The sequence below is a fragment of the Meriones unguiculatus genome, chromosome 1 (genome assembly GCF_030254825.1).
Source record: "Meriones unguiculatus strain TT.TT164.6M chromosome 1, Bangor_MerUng_6.1, whole genome shotgun sequence".
Classification (NCBI taxonomy): Eukaryota; Metazoa; Chordata; class Mammalia; order Rodentia; family Muridae; genus Meriones; species Meriones unguiculatus.
The window spans coordinates 58,266,710-58,291,315 of NC_083349.1; the positions used below are offsets into that span (position 1 = coordinate 58,266,710).

A 24,606-nucleotide genomic window follows, 5' to 3' on the forward strand; every position below is an offset into this window, starting at 1 on the left:
AAAACAACTTTTGAATTATTTCTATGTCTTCCTTTCTTTAGGCACTGAATTGTTCTTTGGAATGATAAAATTATCTCTATTTATATATTTTTGTGATTAGTACCAGCTTTATGCAATGTGCATGTATGATTATATGAGTGTGCATATGAATGTGTGTGTGTGATTGCATGTGTGTGATTACATGAGTGTGTTTCTGTGTGTGTGTGTGTGTGTGTGTGTGTGTGTAAGGCAAGGTCTCACCAAGCAGTCTGCCTCACAGCAATTTTCTCACTTAAGCTTCCCAGTGAAGCGCTGGGGTTAAAGAACTGTGCCATCACACTTGGTACCATCTTCTCTTTTTTGAGACAGGGTCTCATATAGCTCAGGTTGGCCTCAAGCTTGCTTTGTAGCAGAGGATGACCTTGAACTGCTGATTCTCTGCCCCTGACTCCAAGGGTTACAGGAATGCACCACTATGCTCAGTTGTTTTGCTTTTTAATGTGTGCAGGGGACAAACACAGGGTTTCACGGTCCCTGCTAGGAAAACCCTTCCAGCTAACTCATATTCCCAGCCCTCACGCTTGCCTGTGTACTTTCTCCTCCGTGTGGTTTCAGTCCAGGTTAAGTATAACACTAAAGGAGTGTGGTGATGAGGGAGAAAATGTTGAGAGATGAGGGTTCAAAGAGAAAGGACAGGTTAAGATGGCAACCTGATTGTCAGAGTAGCAGAAGGGAAAGAGAAACCAGAAGGTCAGATCAAAGATGACAGAACGCTGATCAACCTCTGCAGCCATCAGCCGGGCAGAGCCTTTCTACATAGTCCTGCCTATCCTGAACTCACTATGTAGGCTATGCTGGCCTCGAACTAGCAGAAATCAGCCTGCCTCTCTGACTCGCCACCACCTCAAGCTAGTTTCTTTTTTATTTGCTCTTTTCCTCTCCGACTCAGGCCCAGCCAGAGGGTGCTGAAGGTGTTACTCTGACCCAGTCACCTAACCTTCCGCCGCTGCTATGAACAATCCCTTGAAGTCAGAGGTACATGAGCCCTTGACCCTTTCACTATTAAGCCGCTTTACTCCTCCAACAACTTCGATTCTCTGCCAAATTCAGTGACAGTGAGCGTCACCGTCACAGGCAGCTTCGCGTAAAATAGTCGCTACTGACCTCAGCCTAGCCTAGCTTTGGGCACCGTAAAAGCAGCAGTCCCTCTTTCAAGGACATTTTGCCAGTGAGGCAGACTGGGGCACCTGATTGAAGTTCAAGGGGTGACTGAAACAGAAGGTGTTTATAAAGCGGCGTTCCGGTTGGGTAAGATTTTTGGAGGAAGACACTCCTAAGCCAAAGGTAAGAGATGAGCAGGAGCTGATAGTCAAAGTAGGTGGAAGACACAGCAGATTGAAACAAAAAACGATGGGTCCAAACCCGCAAGGGGACGTGCCGGAGCTAACCCAAGAGGTGAGGAGACGCATAAGGTGCGTAGTGGGCCGTGGTCAAAGAGACAGGTTGCGAAAACCAGACTTTTGGCCATTCAATAGACTTCTTCATGAGAACGAGACGCAGGGCTGGCATAAGCCGGAATAGAAGCACCGAAGGAGCGTTGCTTTTGCATGTATCACCGGAAGGCCCAAGAGGACCATAACACAAACGTTCATCATCTGCACACGGTAGGCAATAAACGTTGAAGGAGTGGACACGAGCGCTTCGATGCAAGCATCACTGTCTCCATTTTTCCCCCTCCCAACGTTTCTGTCAGGAGAGATGTCAAAGATCTCAGGTCATCACGGTTTGTGGGCAAAAGGGATGGGGTGGAGGAGCTGCCGTTGTGGGACGGAAGCGCATGGCTGTGGTGAGCATCCCGAGTCCTACTCACAGGTTCAAAAGTGTAAGCAGCGGTGGCGGAGGGAGGCCACGCGCGGGGAGCGGGCGCCCAGCAGGCGGTGCCCTCTCCCCTGGGCGGGCCGCCTGCAGGCGGAGCCCGGGCGCGGCGCCTTTTCGATTGGCTGCTGCCGAGCCCGGGGGCGGGCACTCGGGGCCGCGCGCCCTTGGGGATTGGCCCCGCCGTGGACAGCGGCTCAGCGTGTGCTCGCCGCCGGTTCGTCCGCGGCTCCGGCTGCGCGCAGGGCCGGCCTCCGCGGGTCCCCGCGGTCATTGGCTCGGCGCGGTTTCCTTGGGGACGTGGCGCCGCCGGCGGCCAGGCCTCCTTCCGGCTGTGCTGGGAGACACGGGGAACCGCTGAGGGCCAGGCCGGACCGTGCAGAGGGACGAGCGGGCCTCGGGATCCCGTGAGTGGGACGGCCGCGGAGCTGCGGGCGGAGAGGGACGGGGGGCAGGGGCGGCGGTCCCTCATCCCGACCACCCGGGCGGCGTGCTCAGTGAGCCCGAGCCGGCCCACTCGAACGCCCGGCGCCCGGGATGTGCGGGACGGTCCTCCGGGAGGAGAGAGAACCGACGCGGAGTGGGGGGTCGTGAGAGGGGGATCCGAGCCTTTGGGCGCTGCTGGGGGTTTGTCTGAAAGCCGGTCCACCCTTTCCAGGCTGCAGCCCTAAGAGATGCCGGGGACTAGGAGGCCACCCTCTCAGGGCAAAAGGAAAAGGAGGTGACAGACGTCTAGACCGCTGAAGGGAACTCATGGCTAGGTAAGGTTTGCGCCCGTTATCTCTGCCAAAGGGCTCGGTGGAGGGGGGAGGTGGGGGTCGGGGCTGGGAAGCTAAGTGTCACGTCCTGAAGCTGCACCTGAACTTTGCATCCTGGTCAGGTGTGTGCAGAGACGTCGAAGCGGTATTCTTTTGAAAGGCCAGTGGGCTCTTGAGAGTAGCAGTGCTCCTCTTTCTAATGGTAGAATCAGGGTAAACGAGTCAGTTTTTACTCTGTATCTGCTAGAGCAGATTTTTAAAAATGTCTCCTTGTGTGTACAAGTTGTTAGAGAGGTTAGAACAATCAGTTAAGTAACTTTCCTAACTGCCTCGTTTCTTGCCAGCATTGCTAGTGGCCGTGTTGCAGTTTCTTTAATTCACCAGGGTTAGGAAGTGGCCCCGGGAGCCTGGTAATCTTCCCGTTAACACTAGATTAAATATTTTTCTAAAACTTATTTACTTTTTGTGTGCGTTGATCTTTTGCCTGCATTCACGTCTGTGTGAGGGTGTTGGATCCTGAAGTTACAGACAGTTGGGAGCTGCCATGTGGGTGCTGGGAATTGAACCCAGGTCCTCTGGAAGAGCAGTCGGTGCTCTTAACTACTGAGCCTTCTCATCAGCCCCCTAGATTAAATCTTTTAATTGCACTGAATTGAAGAGTTGGGAAACAGTAAATCAAGTCATTATTATTATTATTATTATTATTATTATTATTATTATTTAGACAGGGTTTTTCTTTGTAGCCTTGGCTGTCCTGGACTCACTTTGTAGACCAGGCTGGCTTCAAACTCACAGAGATCCACCTGCCTCTGCCTCCCTGAGTGCTGGGATTACAGGCTTTCGCCACCACCACCCAGCATAGATCAACTCTTTCAAATTATCTAACAGATTGGGAGTTAGTCTGATGGGGAAAGGATAGGAGCTCCACAAGGACCAAATATATTTGGGCACAGGGTCTTTTCTGAGACTGACATTCAACCAAGGACCATGTATGGATATAACCTAGAACCTCTGCTCAGATGTAGCCTGTGGTAGCTCAGTAACCAATTGGTTTCCCAAAGTGAGGGGAACAAGGACTATTTCTAACAGGAACTCAATGACTGGCTCTTTGGCCTCCCCACCCCCCAAGGGAGGAGCAGTCCTGTTAGGCCACAGAGGAGGGCTTTACAGCCAGTCCTGAAGATACCTGATAAAATAGGATCAGATGAATGGGGAGGAGGTCCCCCCCATCAGTGGACTTGGAAAGGGGCACGGTGGAGATGAAGGAGGGAGGGAGGGACTGGGAGGGAATGAGGGATCGGGACAGGGCTGGGATACAGAGTTAATAAAATGTAACTGATAAGAAAAAATAAAAAAAAAAAACTAAAAAAAAAAAAACCAAATTACCTAACAGAGATATTCTGAGGTGCTTTTCTCTCATTTGAGACTGAAAAAAAACATTTAGATTTCTCTCAGCATGGATTTTTGCCTTGAGGGCTTTCGTCTAGTTTTAAAACCTTTTTAAAGCAGTGTTTTAAGACTTTGACAAATAATTTGTCTCATTCCAGGATCAGTTTTTCCTACCTCTGCCCAGCCTCCTGGTACTTCACCGTGCCCACAGTGAGCCCGTTTCTCCGTCAGCGGGTAGCATTCCTGGCACTCTTTTTTATACCCTGTCTCCTTTTGCTTCTACTAATCATGGATTTACGACGTTGGGGCACTTCGTTACCACGAGATAGGCAGTACGAGAGGTGAGTCGGCTTCAGATCGCTGTGAGCAGCTCGGTGTTGAAGTTCCAAGCTTGCTTTTGCAGTGCTGGGGGCAGAAGCAGGGTCCTGCACATGCTTGGTTGCCCTGTCACTGAGTTATATCACTACCCTTGTAAAAATTCCGGTTGTTGAGACAGGGCTCTCACTAAGTTGCCCAGGCCCAGAATGACCCTGTAGGCTGGACTTGAACTTGTGGTCAGTGTGCAGCTCAGCCTCTTCACTAATGGGAATGCAGCCTGTGTCAACAGACTTGGCTGTCTGTATTTATTTATTTTAATCTTTAATGCACTACCTTTGGCTCCTGAGCGATACTTTTATTAGTAAAATTGCTTGTCATTTATTACATAAGGAAGGTCCTAAGTCCTAGTCTGGCCGTGTTCAGTTTTAGTTCAAGAATGCTGATGCTGTATTTCAACCATGAAAGACAGCTTTCTGTTTTCTTATCTGGGTGGACTGAGGCTTACTGGGTGCGCACATGTCTGGGATTGTTGTATGCTTTTGATGAATTGACTTCTCTGTCTTTGTTACTTGAGTGTCTTTATCCTTGATTTCATTTCTTTGTTCTGAAATCTACTAGCCTGGTATTAATACAGCTACTTCAGCTTTCTTCTACATCGTGTTAATGTGATGCTTTTCTGTACTTTTAAGTTTTGTCTTTTAAAGATTATTATTTTTATTTGTGTGTGTGTGTTTCCTGTGTGTCCTGTGTGAGTTTATGTGCACCACATGCCTGAAGAGGACAGAAGGTGTTGGAGCCCCTGGAACTGGAATTATGGATGGTTGTGAGGTACCGTGTGGACGCTGGGAACCAAACCTGGGTCCTCTGGAAGAGCAGTCAGTGCTCTTAATGGCTGAGACGCCTCCATAGTGCCCACTTTGTTTTATATTTAAGGCGGGCTTTTTGTAGGTAGTTCAGCCTTGGTTTTTATCCATTCTGACTTTGTTTTCCTTTTAAGTGGGGAGATCAAGCCAGTTGCTTTTTATTCTATTAATTATGTTTAGACTTTGTCTTATCATTTGTGTTTCTCCCATTTGTCCTGGCCCCCATCTTTTCTTTGGAATTGAGTATTTTTTTTTATGATTCTATTTTATTCCCTTTGGTGGATTAATTTCTTTTAATTGTTGCTTTAGTATTTATAGTGTGTAGCTTTATCACATTGCTTGAACTTCAGGTACTGTGTTGTAACAACCTGGTAACAGTAAACTTTCAGTCCTCTTTTCCTAGTAGACTTTAAGCTATTGTCATACATTTTATTTCTATAAATGGTGTAGGTTCAGCAACATATCATCTTAAGCAGTCAATTACCTTCTCAAGGATTTTTATTTTTATTCTTTTAATCTTTTAAAGGATTTTTAAAATAAAAAAAAAATTATATGTTTACCCATATATTCACCAGGGCCTTTACCAATACAATTCCTGTTGTTTAAAAGAAAAATCTTTCCCATTAGGGTGAGACTATAGGGGGTGAATTCTTTCTTTTGTTTTAAATTTAAACTTTTATGTAGTGGAGAAAGACCTTGCTTTGCTTTCATTTTGGAAAAAAAACATCAATTGCTAAAGAACTCTGTTGATCATCTTTTCTTCTTGGCTTGCATTCTTTTTGAAAAGTCTGCTGTCATGTGTTTCTTGGATTTCTGAGTTCATGTGTCATTTCCTTCTGTGAGCTCTTGAGATGAAACCCTGCCTTGAGATAGATAGATAGATAGATAGATAGATAGATAGATAGATAGAGTTTTTTAGAAAAGAGGCTCCCCTGGTCTGAAGCAGCTTGGCTGTGACGGGCCTTGTGAGCACTGGCAGCCACTGGCAGAGCGCTTGCTCTGCACGATGCTGGGGGACAAAGGTGAACACAGCGGCCCTCAGATTTTCAGATCTATCCAGTTAAGAGTTCTAAAACCAAATTTGGAAACATTTTGACCATCATTTTTCAAATATGTTTCTGTTTTCCTTCTCCTCCGAGGGTTCTGAGTGCACCAAGCCTGCATGCCTTCCCCAAACTAATTGATGATGTGTCTTTTTTATCTCTCTGTGTTTTATTCTGGATATTTACTTCTGTTTATTTAATTAATTTTTTGATAGGGTCTCATTAGGTAGGCCTGGCTGCCTTAAAGCAGAGATCCGCCTGCCTCTGCTTCCCAAGTGCTGGAATTAAAGGTGTGTACCTCCATACCTGGCTCATTAATATCGTCTTCCATAATGTTTTAATATTGTTAATTCTAGCCACTGAGAGCAGAATATCCATTTTTGCAGAAAAATTTCCTGAATTATTTTCTGTGTTCTCAGTGACCTACCAGCTGCACAAAAAGGCCCATGTTCTTTCACAGAAAATTCATGTTGCTATGTTTTTAGATTGATTTGTGCTGAGGCTATAAAATTAAATGATGTTACAGTGTATTCATTATTTTCAGCATGATTTTCTTCTTTCTTTTTTTAGGATTTTTTTCTTAGGCATATGCTATGGGCTATTCTTTGGGCTCCAAGCAATAACTCAGATTGATTGAAATAATAATAATTACAAAAAAAAAACTTACTGGTTCCTATAACTTGATGTCCAGAGACCGAGAGACCATGGGCATCACATTAGCCAGCAGGATGGAAGTTGCTCTACTTCCCCTCTTGCTGTTTACAGGGTCGGCTTTTTTAATGGTTGTAAAATAGCAGCCATAGCACCCGGGGCCTCAGCCATCCTCATTCAGGTCCCATGGAGAGAGAAACAGGCTCAGCATGGCCCTCTCATAAAGATGAGGTGAATCTTGCCAGAATCCTCGAGCAACGCTCTCCATGAAGCTTTTGTGGTCAGAATTGTGACAAATGCCTAGTGTTACTTTTCACTGCTTCTGTCCCCAGAATATCTCATTTCATACTGTTGCCAACCAGTTAAAATTGTGTTGCAAGCCATGATGTGTAGGTGCTGCTGGCCTACCAAACACAGAACGTGTTCCTTTTCTCAAGCTGCTTGTATGTTCAACCTTCCTTTGCCAGAACTCCTGTTCATTTGTAGTTTAGAGTCTTGTTTTCCAGGAGAGAATATACTGTTGGGTGACTACAGTAGTCTACAATTGACCTTAAGAAATATCTTAACTAAAATCACAAGTTTTAAATCTAAGTCCATACATTGAGTTTCTTTGCTGTATCGTGGGATTTTCTTGACAGATCTTAGCTCAGTTTCCCATGGGAAGACAGCGCCATCTGAGTGGATCCCATGTGGATCAGCTCACATGACCAGGGTAAACTGTCAAGAACATGAGTACTGAGCCACGTGGTGGAGAGGTAGAGGAGGGTTTGGCTGGTGAAGCTGTTGGATCGGGGGTGGGCATGGGTGGGAGTGTTCAGATTTCATCCTAAGGGAGAGAAAAGGCTTGGGGGTGTGTTACGATTTGCTCTTTATGGTGATGCACACCTTTGACCCCAGCACTCTGGGAGGCAGAGGCAGGCAGATCTCTGAGTTAGAGGCCAGCCTAGTCTACAGAGTGAGTTCCAGGATAGCCAGGGCCACACAGAGAAATCCTGCCTTGGGAAAAAAAAAAAACAAATTAGTGAACAAACTCACTTTGATGGCATTGTGGAGAATGAATTGGAAGGAAATAAAACGGAGAGATTCACTGTCATACTTGAGTAGGGAGAAGGGTACCTTGAAGTTGGGTGACAGCCACACAGAAGAGTGAAAACACTGAGTGGTCCCTAGGAGGCAGATGACGCAGTAGTTCTTTCTAACCACTGAATCCTAAGTGACCACATGCAATGATTTGCGAGGTTGGCTTGAGATCGCTGCGAAACTGTGGAGGACACAGATTGTCCACCGTAAGAACATTTCTGAAGTCCTAACACCCTGAACTGCTCAGGTCAAGTAGCCAGCACCCTAGAGCTTATTGCTATTTAATTGGCGGCTATGTGCACACTGCCACAGACAGCTGTGTGCTCTAAGTTCCACAGGTGACAGCCTCCATGAGACATTCTCTGAGAGCTTGCTGTGTGTTTGTAGTATTGTATTAGACACTGGGGTACAAAGATGAATGAAACGTGGCTCCTGAACAGAGTTCATAGCCTCATCAGGGAGCAGACCTGAATGAATAATTGAGATAGCCATTAAAATCAGGAACTGCACACAGTTAAGAATCAGGAACAAAGTTAATCATAAACGAATCAGAAGAGAGACATGAGTACCCAGCCAGATGTGCTGTCACTAAGTTCATGTTCTAAAAGTACATGTACATTATGATAAGATAGGCTCTTGCCTACAGCTTGCTTTTCTTTTCCCTTGGCCTCCTCCTAGTCCTCCTCCTAGTCCTCCTTCTCCTCCTCTTCTATCTTGTTTTGTTTCTGCTTTTGCTTGTTCTCACTGCATAGGCCAGGTTGACCCAAAAGTCACTGTTTCCTCAGGGAAGCTTCATGCTGGCTCTAAGGTCACAGGCAGGAGCCACGGTGCCATTCCCGTTCTTTTCCAGGGTTTTAATCAGTGTGGCTGCGGCTTGCCTCACAAAAACAAAGAATACAGCGAAAGAACGATGGCTCCTGCAGCTTGATGTCAATAGATGCAGGTGCCCTAAAAGCAATGATAACCAGCGAGTGACAGTGAGGCAAAGGAGAACTTATTAAAGGCAGCCGGAACCCAGGTGCTGTATTGTATGCCTGTAATCCAAGCCTTCAGGCCGACTAGGCTACATATAAAAGCCTGTCCCAAAGGCACTGGGAAAAAAAATACACTGAATAATTAAAACTACAGTATCTGTAGTGGTAAACAGTTCTATGTTTCTTGTTGTTGTTGTTAAAACTTTTATTATACAGACTGATAGTTTAGTTAATGATAATCTTGAATAATTGCTTTTAGTCTTTACATCATTAAGTCACTTAGGGACCTGTAACAACTCTAAGTGACAATGACTCTCTGAAGTCAGAGGTTTCCAGTGTGCAGCCCAGGCGAGAATTTAAGACACGCTGTAATTCCTTGAGGTGTTACTGTGGCTTTAGGGTCAGCTAGCCCTCATTGCTTGTTATATGCAGCTCTTAATATTCTTAAGTCCTGTTTATTTTAGTGCATCAGGTGGGAGTGAAAGATTTTTTTTTTTTTTTTGAGACAGGCTTTCTCTGTGTGGCCCTGGCTGTCCTAGACCTGCTTTGTAAACCAGGCTGGCCTTGAAGTCATAGGGATCACCTGCTTTGGCCTCCCAAGTGCTGGGATTAAAGATATGCACCACCACTGCCCGACTGTGAAGTCAGTTTCTTATCTTGTCATTTGAATTAGGCACACAGCACCTAGCCAGTTGGGGTGGTGCATACCTGTCACCCCAGCACTTGAGAGGTGAGGTGGTGAAACCCTGTCATGGAAAAGCAAGCAGCAAATAAAGTGTCTAGACTACGCAACATATTGATTGACTAAGCAAAGCTAGCTCCAGTACATTTGAAATAATGTTGATTTTTCTATTCAATTCTTCAATTCCCATCTCTACCTTGAAGTATATTCTGCAGATGGGCAACATTGTCTCCATTGAAAGTTCTGCCCCTTAGCCAGGTATGGTGGTGCAAACCATTAATCCCAGCACTCGGGGAGGCAGAGGCAGGAGAAGCTCTGTGAGTTCAAGGCCAGCTTAGTCTACAAAGTGAGTCCAGGACAGCCAAGGCTACACAGAGAAATCCTGTCTTGAAAAAACAAAACGAAACTAACCAAACCAAAGTTCTGCTTTTCCCTTTCTTTTTTCTTTTCTTTTCTGTAATAGCAGCTGCTGCTTGAGTATCAGAGCATTAATAGAATGACAAATGATAAGAGGATGACGAACAGGTACCTAGGAATCATGCGGAAGGCTTTTATCAACAGTTTTAAAACTTTAAGGCAGGTCCTTGTGCTTGCGAGTTTTTATATTACACACAGATAAATATAGTTACACTTTTCCTCCTTACGTTATTCTTAAGTCTCATGCTGACATCTGAGCTAGTGTTCTGTGGTAGCACAGACAGGCCATGCTGCTGGGAACAGACCACAGGTGTCCTCACGGGAACAAATGTGGGGGACATTGCTCGGGAGAATGTGTGCAAAGGAACACTGCAGTCATTCTGTGGTCTCAGTAAATAGAGCTTTGCTTACGGTGATCTTTCTGCATCTTTGTGTTTCATAATATTCTAATCATTTTCTGTTAAAGACCTTTAATTTTGCATTTTATTCAACTCTTTATGATATACCAATGTTAAGGTAATATGCCTGAAAACAGTAGGCATGCCTGTGTGAGTTTTCTGTAGACAGTTTAAAAAACAAAGAGTTATCTTCTTCTTTTTCTCTTCTTGTTTTTCCTCTTCCTCCTCCTCTTCCTCCTCCTTCTCCACTGTGAGCTCATATCCATAGTGTTCTAGAGGCCAAAAGAGGCCTTACATTAAATTAAAATATAAAATGTTTCACTTTAGGATATACATATGAAGTTAGGTTTTCTTTTATAAGAGTTTTTAAGTTATGTTCTGATGAATTTGGAGGCATCTCTTCATATGCATTCATTTGCTTTATCTTAATGGCATTTATTCCACTTAAAAGCAGGGTTTAAGTTATAAGTGTTGCTGTCTGCTTTGGCTAATCTTGTTAAGAGGTAAGCAGTAACCTTTCAAACTCTTTTTCTGGGCATGTATTAAGGCCATTCATGGGCAGCTACTGTAATGCCACGCTATGTTTGGTTTTGACTTATGAGTAGTGTCATAAAATATGATGACATTCAGCAAAGAGCTGATAGGCCCATACTGATGGAGGCCCCATTTATTGACTTTTGGCACATTGCTAAGTTCTGTTTGAATGCTGAAAGTGCTATAATTGATGTTGATCAAGTGTGCCAGGTTGGTTTGGTTGGTTATAGTTGTAATGGTGATAATAGCTTCAGGATAATGGCACTGAAAAGGCCTCATCTTTCATTTCTGCTTGAGGGGGGCTGTATTTGTGGGTAACTTTCATCAACTCAGCAATGACTAGAGGAAAATCATGTTAGAAAGAGAAGGAGGTGGAAAGTAGGGGTGGAGGGAGATGAGGTTATGCACTGTATGAGAGAAGGGGAGGAGAATGAGGTGTGGGTGGAGAATTGGCTATTTCTTGGGAAGGTACTTGAAGGATTCTAGATTTTTTAGATGTTTTTCTCTTAGGCTTTGTGGCACCAGCAAAGGAGAAGGGTCCAGTGGTTCTAGTGGTTCATGGTGATGGCCAAGGCTGGGTCTGCAAATCATTAATAAAAACATTCAGGAAAGGACTGTTGGTCTGCTCGCGTTGGAGAATAGAGACTCTCAGGTGGTTGGAAAGTGTACGAAGGCGGAAGAGATTATATGAGGTTAGTGTTCCAGAAAGCGGCACTTGTGCTGCTTTCTGGAGGGAAAGCCCTTCTTCAGTTACTTGTCTGTGTGCAAGATAAGAAAAATGGAGACTTCCTGCTGCCTGCAGTGATTGATCAAAGACTCAACTAGGGAGCAGAAGATGAACGCCATCTGGTCCTTTCTGCCCTGTGGCCTAAAGCCAGCTGACTTTTTTTTCTCTTTTTGCTGTTGCTGTCATGATGAAGTCTAAAGGAAGAGAAAACTGAGTTGAGCTGCACCAAAATTAGAACTGTGAAATGACTTATTTCAGCAAGAATCAGGAAGGATAGCAGAAGAGAGACCCGGAAGGATTGTGAGCAAACCGACAACTCCATGCTGTGGGCTCCAGGGACAGTGAGCACCTACAGACCGCGTCTTTGGCACAGGCCCGTGAGGCTCAGTGTCAGTAACAAGAGCTGTGGGCAGTGTGCATGCTCTGGAGAAATGGCCTAAGCAGATGTAGGGAGACCGTGAGGGCTCAGGCTCAAGTAGTCACTAGCTACTCAGAGGGCGTAATGCACTCTCAGAGCAGAAGGAAAAGGCCTTTCAAGGGCTGGAGAGATGGTGCCATGGTCAAGAGCGTGTACTGTTCTTGCAGGGCACTTGAGCGTGGTTCCCAGCACCAGCACCCCTTTAGGTGATTCACAAACACCTGGAATGCCAACTCCTGGAGATGTAGGCTTCTGGCCTCTAAAGGCACCTGTGTGTGTATGCACACGTGCACACACACACACACGCATACACAGAGAGAGAGAGAGAGAAAGAGAGAGATTTTTTTTTAAATGAGGCCGGTGTGTTGCCATATGTTTTAATCTCAGCACTCGGGAGGCAGAGGCAGATGGATCTCTGTGAGGCCGACATGGTCTGCATATTTCAGGTGAGTTGAAGCTTCTTAGTGTGACCCTGCCTCAAAAATAAATAGCTAGGTAGATGTAAAGGAATTTTAATTCAGAACATGGCTACTCTGACTGGAATACAGACACTCCTTTAATTCCGGGAGACAGAGGCAAGCAGATCTCTGAGTTCAAGTCCAGCCTGGTATAGAGCAAATTGCAGGTAAAGAAAAGCTTAGGCATGATGGTATACACTTTTAATCTCAGCACCTAGGAGACTGAGGCATGCAGCTCTCTCAGTTCAGTTCAGTTTGTGAGTTGAGAGGCACTGCTGTGGAGCCGAGTTCATGGCAGTTTAGTTTGTGGAATTCAGAGGCAGTTCTTACCAGGAGAGTTTTACAGAGAAAGGCTGAAGAGAGAACAAACTAGACACAGGTGAAGACAGAATGAGCCAAAGAATGAGGAGCCAGAAGATGAGAGCATATTGCCAAAGTTAGTATGAGGCCAAGAGAGAAGCTAGATTGAATCAGTCAGTTAGGAGAGGCGCTTAAGCCAGAACAGCTGAGTTGAACCAGCCAGCCAGAGTTCAGAAAGAACTAGAAAGGGTGAGCTTATTTAGCAGTAAGTCTCAGAGGCTGAAAGCATTCTAGGCCTAGATTAGATTGAATGGAGGCTAAAAGCTTCCAGGGCTAGGCTTAGGTTAGCAGACAGAGGCAATATGCCTCCAAGATGACATTTAAAACAGGTGAATAAAAGTTACTTTTACAGATAGATGATTGATAGACAGATAGATAGACAGATAGATGGATAGACAGAGAAGTCGTTTGAAATCACTGTCAGGAATAGAGAGCCAGCACAGCTGCACAGAGGTTTCTGAGCAGTAAGGCTGGGCAAGTAGCTCAGTTGTTAGCCTAGGTTTGAACCCTGGCACTGCCTTAACCAGGTGTAGCAATGTGTACCAGTAACCCCAGTACATAGGAGATGGAGGCCAAGATACATGAGACCCTGCCTCCAGGGAAAAAAAAAAAAAAAAAAAGGAAGGAGGGAAACGATCACCAAAGACGATGAGAAAGAATAAGTAGGAAAAAGGGTAGGTGTGTGGGAGAAAAAAGGCTTTGATGCAGTAGTGTTTCTCGAAGTGTGAGTCCTTTCTGAGAGCTGTGAATTCAAAACGTGTACTGATATTGAGATATTATCTGCCCTTGTCATTGTAGTAAATCACAAAGTTTACCGTCTCAATCATTTGTAAGTGCACAATTCAGTGCTATTCAGGGTATTTACATTGCTACATAGCAGATCTTCAGAACCTCGTCATCTTACAGGTTTGAAACTCTCTGCCCATCAAATAACAATTCCTCTTTATTCTTTCTGCCAGCCAGTGGTCCCCAACTGTGTCGCTTCTGTTTGTGTGCCTTTGACTCCTTTACACACCTCATGCAAGTGTGATAAATAAAGTATTTATCTTTTTGTGACCAGCTTATTTCTCTTGGCATAATGTCCCGTGGTAGCATGTAATGAGATCTTCTTCCTTTGTAAAGCTGAATAATATTTCTTTGTGTGTATGGAGCATGTCTCACCTCCCCATTCAGCCATTGCTGTGTGTTTGGGTTGCTTCCACCTCCTGACTGTTGTCATCGTTATTTGCCTTTTTCAACAAGCTGACATTTGCCTGGGTGATGTAAGTGGACATACAATTGGTGATGGCTTAGCACAAATCAATATAGCAATACAAAAACCCCCTGTACTTTTAGTTACCCCCTTTTGCTTTGTGGTAACAGTTGTAATGGGAGGGGAATTACTGCACTTGGCAGCATTTTATTTACTATGTGATGAGATGAGCTGTAGGCATTCAACGCTCCTGCATGCCAGAACTGTCAGAGAGGAGAATCCCTGGGCATTTAAGCTGTGAACTAAATCTAGCGGCTTTTATCCCGGAACACTGTTTTTACCTGAAGAAAGGACTGTGAGAAAACTGTAGTCGTCAGACTTAGGTATTTCATTATATATATAATATATATATATTATATATTATATATATTATTTTTAGATTCTGTCTTATAGCTGGGCATGGTGGGCCATGCCTTTAATCTCAGCACATGAGAGGCAAAGGCAGGTAGTTCGCTCTCCATGAGTTTAAGATCAACCTGGTAGACAGAGCAAATTCTAAGATAGCTAGAGCTACGTAGTGAGGCTCAGTCTCAAAAAAGGAAGGGTATGTGGATAGAGAAACAGCTCAGTGGCTAAGAGCCCTGGCTGCTCTTGCAGAGGACCCAAGCCTGATTCTCACTACCCACATGGCAGCTCACAAAGGTCTGCAGCTACAGTTCCAGGGTCCCAATGACCTCTTCTGGCCTCCATGTGCACCAGCCCTCCACATGGTACACACACACACACACACACAAACACACACACAAACACACACATGAGCAAACACTTAGACACATAAAAGAATACATATATCTTAAAAGTTAAAAACATGTTTTGGGCAGCATACAAAGGTTTAAACCTTGCATTATACCACTCAGTTTTACCCCTAACCTACAGACCTTTTCTTGAAAATGAATGAAATACACCTATTACCAGCCCTCCAAAGCAAACAAACGTCAGTAAGTGCTTCAATTTGAGCTTTCAAGTGCGAATTAGAATTTTGAGTAAATTTGCCACTTTCCAGTATCTCAAAGATTTTTATGAGAAACATTGGTGGTATGTAAGTGAAAATTTTAAACTACAAAAAATGTGCCAAGATTAGGAAGATTTGCATAATTCATTGACTCAAAAGTGTTTTCAATAATGTTAAAAAAATCATGCCTTGTTACAAAATGCCATCGTTTTTGTAATATAAGAGAAGTATTTACCACAGCAGTAGAAACTGTAACAAAGACAGTTTAGACTCCAGTGGTGGCAAATCTCCAAGAAACTGTACTTGTAGCCCAGTGCGGTGGCACTCGGAGGCAGAGAGAGGTGGATCTCTGTGGTTCAAGGCCAGCCAGGTCTACAGAGCAAGTCCAGGTCAGCCAAGGCTACACGGGAAACCCAGAAAGAGAGAGAGAGAGAGAGAGAGAGAGAGAGAGAGAGAGAGAGAGAGCAAGCAACTCTGCTTGTCTCAGGTTGTGATAGAGAAGCCGAGTCTGCGGCACCCTGAAGGTCTATCAAAACTACTTCTTTGTCTGGGCATGTAACACAGTGGTGGGATGCTTGCCCGGCGTGTGTGAGACCTTAGGTGCAGTCCCCCCAGAAGCCAGCCAATCAGTAAAAACCATAAATTCTAAAAAGAAAGAAAGAAAAGCTCCTCCCTTTCGGAGTAGGTGTGAAAGGCTAGAATATCTCGCCCTCCACTAATGCTGTGTCTGTAGCACACTGAACACCAAAGCAGGTGTGATATGTTCGTCAAGGCATAAAAGACATTTGCAGTGTTATGAGACAGTACTACTCCGCCTGTTTCCTGTCTCAGGAAGTGTATGTATGTATGCATATGTATGTGTGTGTGTGCATATATATAATATATTACTATATAATATATGTTACATATATGTATGTATGTATGTGGTGTTAGTATGGATTGAATTTATCCATACTAATTATCCATACAAAATTTATTGATAGTTAAGTGAATTATTATTTAAACATTTGCTAGGTCTGGTGACACATGCCTTTAATCCCAACACTAGGAAGGCAGAGGCAGATAGATCTTTGTGAGTTCAAGGCCAGCCCGGTCAACGTAATGAGCTACAGGCCAACCAAAGCTGCCTAGTGAAACCCTGTCTCAAGAAACAAAAACAACTAAACAAAACCTTAAACATTTTTTACTTTATTTAGTATTATACCAAGTATACATAGATAGAACCCAAGTACACGAAAGCGTCGGGGCCCGATCGGATGTGTGGGCTGTCAGGGGAGACTCTCAGTCATCTGCAGTGAGCGCCGGGGCTCTTCATGAACCTGATCATCCTAGTTTATCCTTCGTAGGTATCTGGCTCGGGTAGGAGACCTGGAAGCCACCAACACGGAGGACCCAAACCTGAATTACGGACTCGTGGTGGACTGTGGGAGCAGTGGCTCCCGGATTTTTGTTTACTTCTGGCCAAGGCATAATGGGAACCCCCATGACTTGCTGGACATCAAACAGATGAGAGACCGAAACAGCCAGCCCGTGGTTAAAAAAATCAAGCCAGGTACTAACCAGAATGAGTTTCCCTGATGTAGGCGTACGAAGAGAAGAGGGAAGGAAGTTCCCTTGTTTTATGAGGATCTGGACAGTGAGAGGAATCTCTCCTTCATTGTCCTCCTTCTTTCAAAAATATAAATGTAGCTGGGCATGGTGACACACACCTTTAGTCTCAGCATTTGGAAGGCCGAGGCAGGTGGGTCTCTGAGTTTGAGGCCAGCCTGGTATACAAAGTGAGTCCAGGGAAGCCAGGGCTACACAGAGAAACCCTTCTCAAAAAACCCACCACCACCACCACCACCACCAAAAAACAACCAACACCCTCCCCCCGTCAATGTAGATCCTCCACAGAATGTTTCATTTTTGTTTTTTGAGACAGGGTTTCTCTGAGTAGCCCTGGCTATCTTGGAACTTGCTCTGCAGACAAGGTTGACCTTCAACTCAGAGATCTACCTCCTCGGCCTCCCAAGTGCAGGGATTAAGGGATGTGCCACCACTGCCTGGCTCCTTTGACAGAACCTTTTGAGTGTTCATTTTCTGAGTATTATGTGATCTATATTAATACATATATATTACATAGATTACATATTATGTTAATATATATTTGTTTTACTTTTATATATATTCTGTATGTGTATGTTTTACTTGAGGAATTTCCGCAATGGCAGACACTCCGGAACATGCCAGCGATTACCTGCGCCCTCTGCTGAGCTTCGCCGCTGCTCATGTCCCCGTGAAGAAGCACAAGGAGACCCCCCTTTATATCCTCTGCACAGCGGGCATGAGGTTGCTCCCCGAGAGGTGAGGCTCAGGGCTCACGGGACTTGGGGATGCGAGCCCCGTGCAGGCAGGATGGAGGCGGATGAAGGCAGAGACGCAGATGTGTGTCCCAGGTGGCAAGGCTGCTTGCCCAGAAGCAGAGCGGAGCCATCCCCGTAGCCAGTGCAGCGCAGCGCCCTGTTCCTGTGCCATCAGACAGTCACGTCTTCATGATATCTGTGGCTTGGGGATCCACGTCTAGCTGAGATGACAAAGGGGTTCTGAGTTTGGATGAAGGGTGTGGTGGCAATTGGGAGTGGTGGCAGGGGTGTCTGAGTCATGCAGCAGGTGTGGAGAGACCGTATTTGCATAGCAGAAGCTCACCTGAGGAAGAGGCCTGGTCCTGCTGGCTAGCCGGAGACCAGGCCAGCCACACAACTTCTCTGTAACTCTGCGTGGGTCCTGTGATGACTGCGGAGTCCCTCCCTCTCCCTGCTCCACAAACCTCAGCCTCTGTCTATTTAGATCGCTTTCTCAGCCCCGGCCAGGGTGCTCTCTCCCACCTGAACCTCCATGCAGCCTGATATCTTGACACCTGACCTTTCTTCCTATGTGGAGTGTGAGAGGGAAGAGGATGTTGTATTTAGGTTAGACACCTCCTTGTTTGTGATTTTTCCCTCTCTGACGCCTCCTGAATCCCAGCACACTTACTATGGACCTGGTGTGAGAGTGAACGTCCAGAGTGTTGGCTTTTCATAGTTTTATTTTATTGTGAGAACACCGCATTACAATTCCACCACTATGACACGGACTCCTGAGAAGCAGTTTAAAGAAAAAGATTTACTCTGATTCCCAGTTCTCGTCTGTAGCTGGCTGTGCCGTTTATAGGTCTGTGGTGGGGCAGAATATCATGGCAGGTAGGTGCACTGGAGCAGAGGTGCTTGTCTCATGGGGGCAAGGATGTAGCGCCAGGGACGGTCCTGCAACCCAGGGCCTGCCTCAGGACCTGCTTCCTCCAGTTAGCCCTCACCTCCAGAGTTCCCACCAAGTCCCAACAGCACCAGCAAATTACGACTCCAGCAATGGATGAACCTAGTGATGACACCGGAGTCCTCATGCTGCGGCTGCTCCTCTCTGGTTTACCCACCAGATAAGGAGGCAGGTGTCAGCACATGAGCCTGTTGGGTTTCAGACCCAGGACTAGTGGCTGAGGTCCCTATTTAAAATATCAAAGTGGACCTGGCCTCCAGGTTCTCCCAGCATCCCTCGGTCCCTACCTGTTACAGGGTATGGCTGGCATATACCCACCCTCTACCCTGAGTTTTCCAGCCCAGGGGCTGGGCCTTCCGTCCCCTAGAGACTTCCCTCCATCTCTCTCTCTCTCTCTCTCTCTCTCTCTCTCTCTCTCTCTCTCTCCCCTCTTCTCTGTCTGCATGGCAATTTCCCTGGCCCCATTCCTTGGGACTGGTGAACCTGCCTGAGAGCTGGCCCTGATAAACCTTCCTTTATGCTTTTAATTTGGTTTGAATTGATTTATTTCATTGATTTTGTCGGCGGAGAGAACTTACTAGAGCCTTTTGGGAAGGGCAATGCATCTAAGCAGTAACAAATGCTTAACATGAACTTTGTCATCTGCGTGAGTTTTTTTTTTTAACCCCCTCATATTTAGTTTTTTAATCCCTGAGTGTGGGCACACATGAGAGCAGTTGCCTGTGGATGCCTGGAGAGAGCATCGAATCCCCTAGACCTGTAGTTAGAGCAGGTGAAGCCACGTGGTGCGGGCGCAGAGAATGGGCTCTGTCCCCAGCGGAACAGTGTGAGCCTTCTCTTTAGCCCCTGAATGAGTTTTTAAGTCTGCAGCACATGCTGTTGGCTATGTACAGTGCTGCGTGGCGGGTCTCCATCGCTCGCTTCTCTTGTCTCCCTGAAGCCATATGTCCTCAACGTCCGTTCATGTTGGCCTGCAGTCTCTTGCTTTATGTATATGCTCTTTTAAATCCTTTATCTGCCCGGATGTTTAGGTCATTTTTATAAATGGGTTGTTAAAAATAATGTATGCAAGTGTTAATCTGTTTCCAAGATCCTGAGTTCAATTTTTTTGGTAATCACCTCAAAGATAAAGACAGTTATTCTTTGTTCGTTGTTATTGGTGGTTTTTTTGGTTTGTTTGTGTGTTTTGACAGAGGATTTTTGTGTAGCCCTGGCTGTCCTGGAACTCACTCTGTAGACCAGGCTGGTCTCAAACTCAGAGATCCACCTGCCTCTGTCTCCCAAGTTCTGGGATTAAAGGTGTACACCATCACTGCATTCTCTTAAAGAGCAAAACAAAACAAAAAACAGAGAAAGCTGCTGGGGTTGAATGCAGGCCTAGGCTGGTGCTCCACTGCTACCTATGTACATTGTTTTTAAAGGGTATGTTTATTTGCATTTTATTTGTATGTATGTGCAACACATGTGTGCAGAGCCCATAGAGGCTAGAAGAAGGCCTCTGAGGTCACCAGAAGTACAGGTTGCAGATGGCTGTGGGCTGCCGTGTGTATGCTGAGAACCAACCTGGGCCTCAGCAAGAGCAGCCATTGTTCTTAACCACTGAGCCAACTCTTGAGCCATCTGTATGTACTTTTAAAGTTTGTTTTTTAACATTGTGCGTGTGTGTGCACGTCCGTGTGTTCACATACGGTTCGGAGAGTTGATTGTCTCTGTCCGGCATGTAGGCTCCGGGAGCTGAGCTTTGAGTGCCAGGGTCAGCTTTTCCTGCAGAATCATCTCGCTGGCTCTTCATACACACTTTCTGGAAGTACCAGGATGTGATTTTCCATCACTGCTCTACCATTTTGCATTCCCACTGTCAAGGGTCCTTGTTTTTCCACATCCCTGCAAATACTTGTGTTTTGTTTTTCTGGTAGCAGCCACCCCAACAGGTACGAACCGTCTTTCACTGTAGTGCTGATCTGTGTTTCCCTCCTGAGGACCCTAAGAATTTTTCGTATACCAGTTGGCCATTTGTTGCCCTTTAGAGAACACTGATCAAATTCACAGTTCCCTTTTAAAGCCAGGTGTAGGTTTCTTCCTGTTGTCAGAGTTCTCCTGTGTGTTGAGATTGCTCCCCACATCAGACACCCAGCCTGGAAACGCCCCCCCCCCCCATTCTGTAGCTTGCTTTTTCATTTTGTTGGTTGTTTCCAGAAGCTTTCTGCTTACACCTGTTGAGTTTGCTTTTGTTGCCTGTGCTTTTGGTAGCATATTGAGCTCAGTGCCAATGCTGACTTCGGAATGAAGCTCTAGGAATGATTGGACAGTTCTTATTAGTGGAAGTTACTTTTCCTTGGTAAATAGCAGGTTGCCTTTCCACACATTTAGATTTTCTCCCTTGGTGTGCCGGGGTTGGGGCGCCCCACGGCGCTGTGCTGTGTGGGCTTTCTTGCCTCTGCTGTAGACGGTGGGGGCTTTGCTCCCTTGGCTGACTGCTGAGCGGCAGACTGTTTATCCAGTCATTTGTTGTCACGAAAGGCCTTATAGTTCTCTATTTACAAAATTTCGTTTGGATTTTACAAGCCATGCTTTAAATGTGAAAGCTGTAACCGTACATCATTAATAGAAGTCCTGAGAGTAACCTGTTCATTCTGCCTCCAGGCCCTTTCATTTTGTGTTGGGACCTTTTCTTTGTGTATCTATTTGTAATGGCTACAAAGGTATTATCACTCTATCTATCTATCTGTCTGTCTGTCTATCTGTCTGTCTATCTATCTGTCTGTCTGTCTGTCTATCTATCTATCTATCCATCCATCCATCTATCTATCTATCTACATACCTATCTATTAATTTTTTTATTTTGGAGTGGATTCAAACTCAGAGATCCACTTGCCTCTACCACCCATGTGCTGAGGTCAGGGAATGTGCCACAACATCCAGCCAAGACGGGGCTATATGTAGCAGTCCGGTCTGGTCTCTATCACCATGGGGCTGAGGATGACTTTGAATTTGAGATCTTTCCACTTCTACCTTGCAAGTGCTGGGATTAGGACTGGGCATGTTCCGTCATGCTTAGCTCAGGGCTGGAAACCCAGAATAAAAGGTCAAAGTGGCAGAGCCGCCCAGCAGCCTGGGCAGAGGAACCTGGATGGTGGTTTGGATACCATTTGTGTGTCCGGGGCAAAGCAGACAGTTCATCTCCTGGCATTGCCCAGCATTGCCTCTGTCACAGACGTTTCCATGGAAAGTTTCCAAGCTGTGTATAGGCCTACTTTGTTTTCCCGTGAGAACTGAGCTGGAAGCACGGAATATTGATCTTCACAATGGTGAGCATTTTTCAACCATTGGACCTTCTCTTTGACTTCTTTTCTGATTGCCTTTCAATCATGCGTGGGTCTCTCTGGGCCTGATGAAGTCACGGCTGCCTCTAAGGCAACGTAGTTGCTGATAGACATCTGCCTGTTACTGCAAGAACCTGCTCTGTATGATTAATGCCTTGCTATTTTATTAATATTTATGAGTAGTGCTCATGAATCATTTGGACTGCATTTGAACTTATTTGCACTTTGCCAACAATCAAGCAGATTTTTTTCTACTTCCTTTTTACAATAGAAATACCCTTGAAAATGACATAAAGGTATTAACCGGATCATAGTTCATTAAATTTTTTTGAGATTAAAATATAATTACAACATTTTTCCTTCCCTTTCTTTCCTCCAAAGCCTTCCATTTATTCCTCCTTACTCTTCAAATCCACGGTCTCTTTTCTCACCGTCATTGTATGTCTATGTCTGGATACATATACAGTCCTAAAAATAACTTGCTTAGTGCATATAATGATACTTGGGCTGACCATGTGGCATTGGCTAGCCAGTTGGTGTTCTCTTCCCTGGGAAAGGCCACCTTTCCTGCTCCCCGTTTTTCTCAGTTGTCTGTCCCCCTCTTGTAGGGTTGAGGCCTTTGGGCTTTTTCTGTGCCCTTTGACATGTCCATTGGTGTCATCCCTGTTGAGCTCATGTTGGGAAGCCATGCTGATGAGACTTTGTTTTGTTTTTAACTGTAGGATTCCAGCATGAAAGTGTTTGGAAGGACAGAAGACAGTGCAGGGAGTCTTGTCTGAGCCGCGGCTCTCTTGAGTTGCTCTCAAAGTTTTGCCCCTAAGTTTAAAGTAAAGAAACAATGTTGAAAATAAAAGTTTTATTCCCGTGCAGTATATAAAAACGGTTTTTTGGGGTGTTTTTTTTTTTGTTTGTTTTGTTTTTGGTAATTTCATTTGAAAACTTTCAGATTTTATGTTTATTTACTTTTAATTATTCATGTCTGTGTGGGTATGGGCACAGAGTCATAGGCGGTTTGACAGTCGATCCGGAGGCTGGGAACCAAACTCAGGCCCTCTGCCAGAGCAGCAGGCACTCTTAAATTCTGAGCCATCTCCAACCTCTGTTTCTGCTTTCTAAACAAACTCAAGCAAGTATATTGAGTATCTTTTCATGCTATCATGTAGGAATATAAATGACCTCATTACTATTGACATCAATATGGTAGTAATTTTATTGCATAGATGTTCCACAGATTGTGTAACTAATTCCCTTGTTATCACCTTATTTTCTTCCAGTTATTATAATAAATAATATCACAGTTACCTCTTTTTTATTACTTGAATTACATTTTTTAAAGTACAGTGGTTTGGGGCTAGAGACATCTCATGCTCATTAGAGACATCTCATGCTCATTAGTCAAGAGCACTTGTTCTCAAAGGGGACCCAGTTTCAGTGCCCACCTGATAGTCACAACCATCCGTAACTCCAGCTACAGGGCATCTGGTGCCCTCTTCTGGCCTCCGCGGGCACCAGGCACACACGTGGTACACATACACACATGCAGGCAAAACACTTACACACATAGAATGAAATAAAATCTAACCCCCCAAATTTTAAAGTATCCTGACTGAGTGAAAGGTTAACAGTTAAAGTTCTGCTAGGTGGTATGGGTAATTTGCATTGCAGTGATGGCTGGTGGCCCTCCTTCCCTGCTATCAACAGGTCCAGCAAGCCTTCCCCTGGGGGGTTCTCAGAAGCATATGCCAACCCAGAGAGAGGGCTAGCTCCTCGGTACCCTGTAAACGCTGCAGCTCTGCACGTGAGATTGTATTGGGAAGTTAGCTCCTCAAGTGTAATGCTGTACTTTTAGGTGGCAGCAATATACTTCACTGAGTTATGTTGATGTCATCTGACTCATACAATGTTCCTGTAATAAATAACTTTAAAGGCCCAAGGTGGGCTGGGTAGGGGTCTCGGTTGGGAAAGTACTCGCTTCATAAGTGTGAGGTCCTGAGTTCAGACTCCCTGGCCAGGTATAGGGGTACATGACTGTAACCCCAACAGGGGCGCTGGGGAGACGGGAGGATCCCCTGAGTTGGCTGGAAAGTTCCAGGTTCACTGAAGAAACCCTGGCTAGATGACATTTAGATAGAGGTGTGGAGAGACAGCTCAGGGTTAAGAGCACTTGTTCCTCTTGTAGAAGACCTGGGCTCTATTCCTAACACCCACATAGTGGTTCACAAAAAGCTGTAACTTCAGTCTCAGAGGGTCTAATGACCTCTTCTGACCTCCATGGGTACCAAGTTTGCATGTAGTACATATAAATACATGAAGGCAAAACACACAAAATAAAATGAGTAAATCTAATTTTTTTTAGAAAGGAAGAGACTAGTTGAGGAAGATACTCAGTGCCAACTTCTGGCTTCCACATATACACGCAGTCTCATTTTAAACTAACATTTTCCTTGGATTCATGTTTATTTTACTTTGTCTAATAATTCTAAGAAAACACTTAAAACCTCAGAAGAGAAATGCCCACATAGATACTTGTAGTGAGAATTTTGGAATTTTGGTTTCTTTAAAAACAGAAATATAAGAATATGTTTCCCTTTAAATCCCAAGTGTGGGGATCTGGGGCTGCTTCGAAGCAACTGACCGATTTGCCTCACGCTCTGAACAGAGGCATGTTTTTGTCAGCTGCAGATAGCTTCTGCTATTGTGTGACGTTTGGAGTTCTGGGGACTTTCCGGAGGGTCTGTAAATGCTGGGGCCCCGAGAGGCGGGGTTGTTGGTTGGTTGTTGTCAGTTGTTGTTGGCCTCGGTTTGTTAAATAATTTGCACAAAGAAGAAACAGGAAGAAGAAGAAATTAGATCTTCTGATC

General features: G+C 45.1%; 1 protein-coding gene across 3 annotated transcripts in view; it reads left to right on the plus strand.

Annotated features, from left to right (window-relative positions):
* The first annotated feature begins 2,086 nt into the window (after positions 1-2,086).
* Positions 2,087-24,606, plus strand: part of Entpd7 (ectonucleoside triphosphate diphosphohydrolase 7) — a 44,626-nt gene continuing 22,106 nt past the window's right edge. The window contains exons 1-5 of one of the 3 annotated variants that reach the window (XM_060389909.1): positions 2,087-2,261; positions 2,513-2,615; positions 4,160-4,342; positions 16,475-16,680; positions 17,342-17,474. In XM_060389909.1, coding sequence (XP_060245892.1) covers positions 2,608-2,615; positions 4,160-4,342; positions 16,475-16,680; positions 17,342-17,474 — 530 coding nt within the window. In that variant the 5' untranslated portion in view covers positions 2,087-2,261; positions 2,513-2,607. Of the gene's footprint in view, positions 2,262-2,512; positions 2,616-4,159; positions 4,343-16,474; positions 16,681-17,323; positions 17,475-24,606 lie in introns of all 3 variants that reach the window. The other 2 variants (XM_021644677.2, XM_060389910.1) reach the window with 2 other exon arrangements.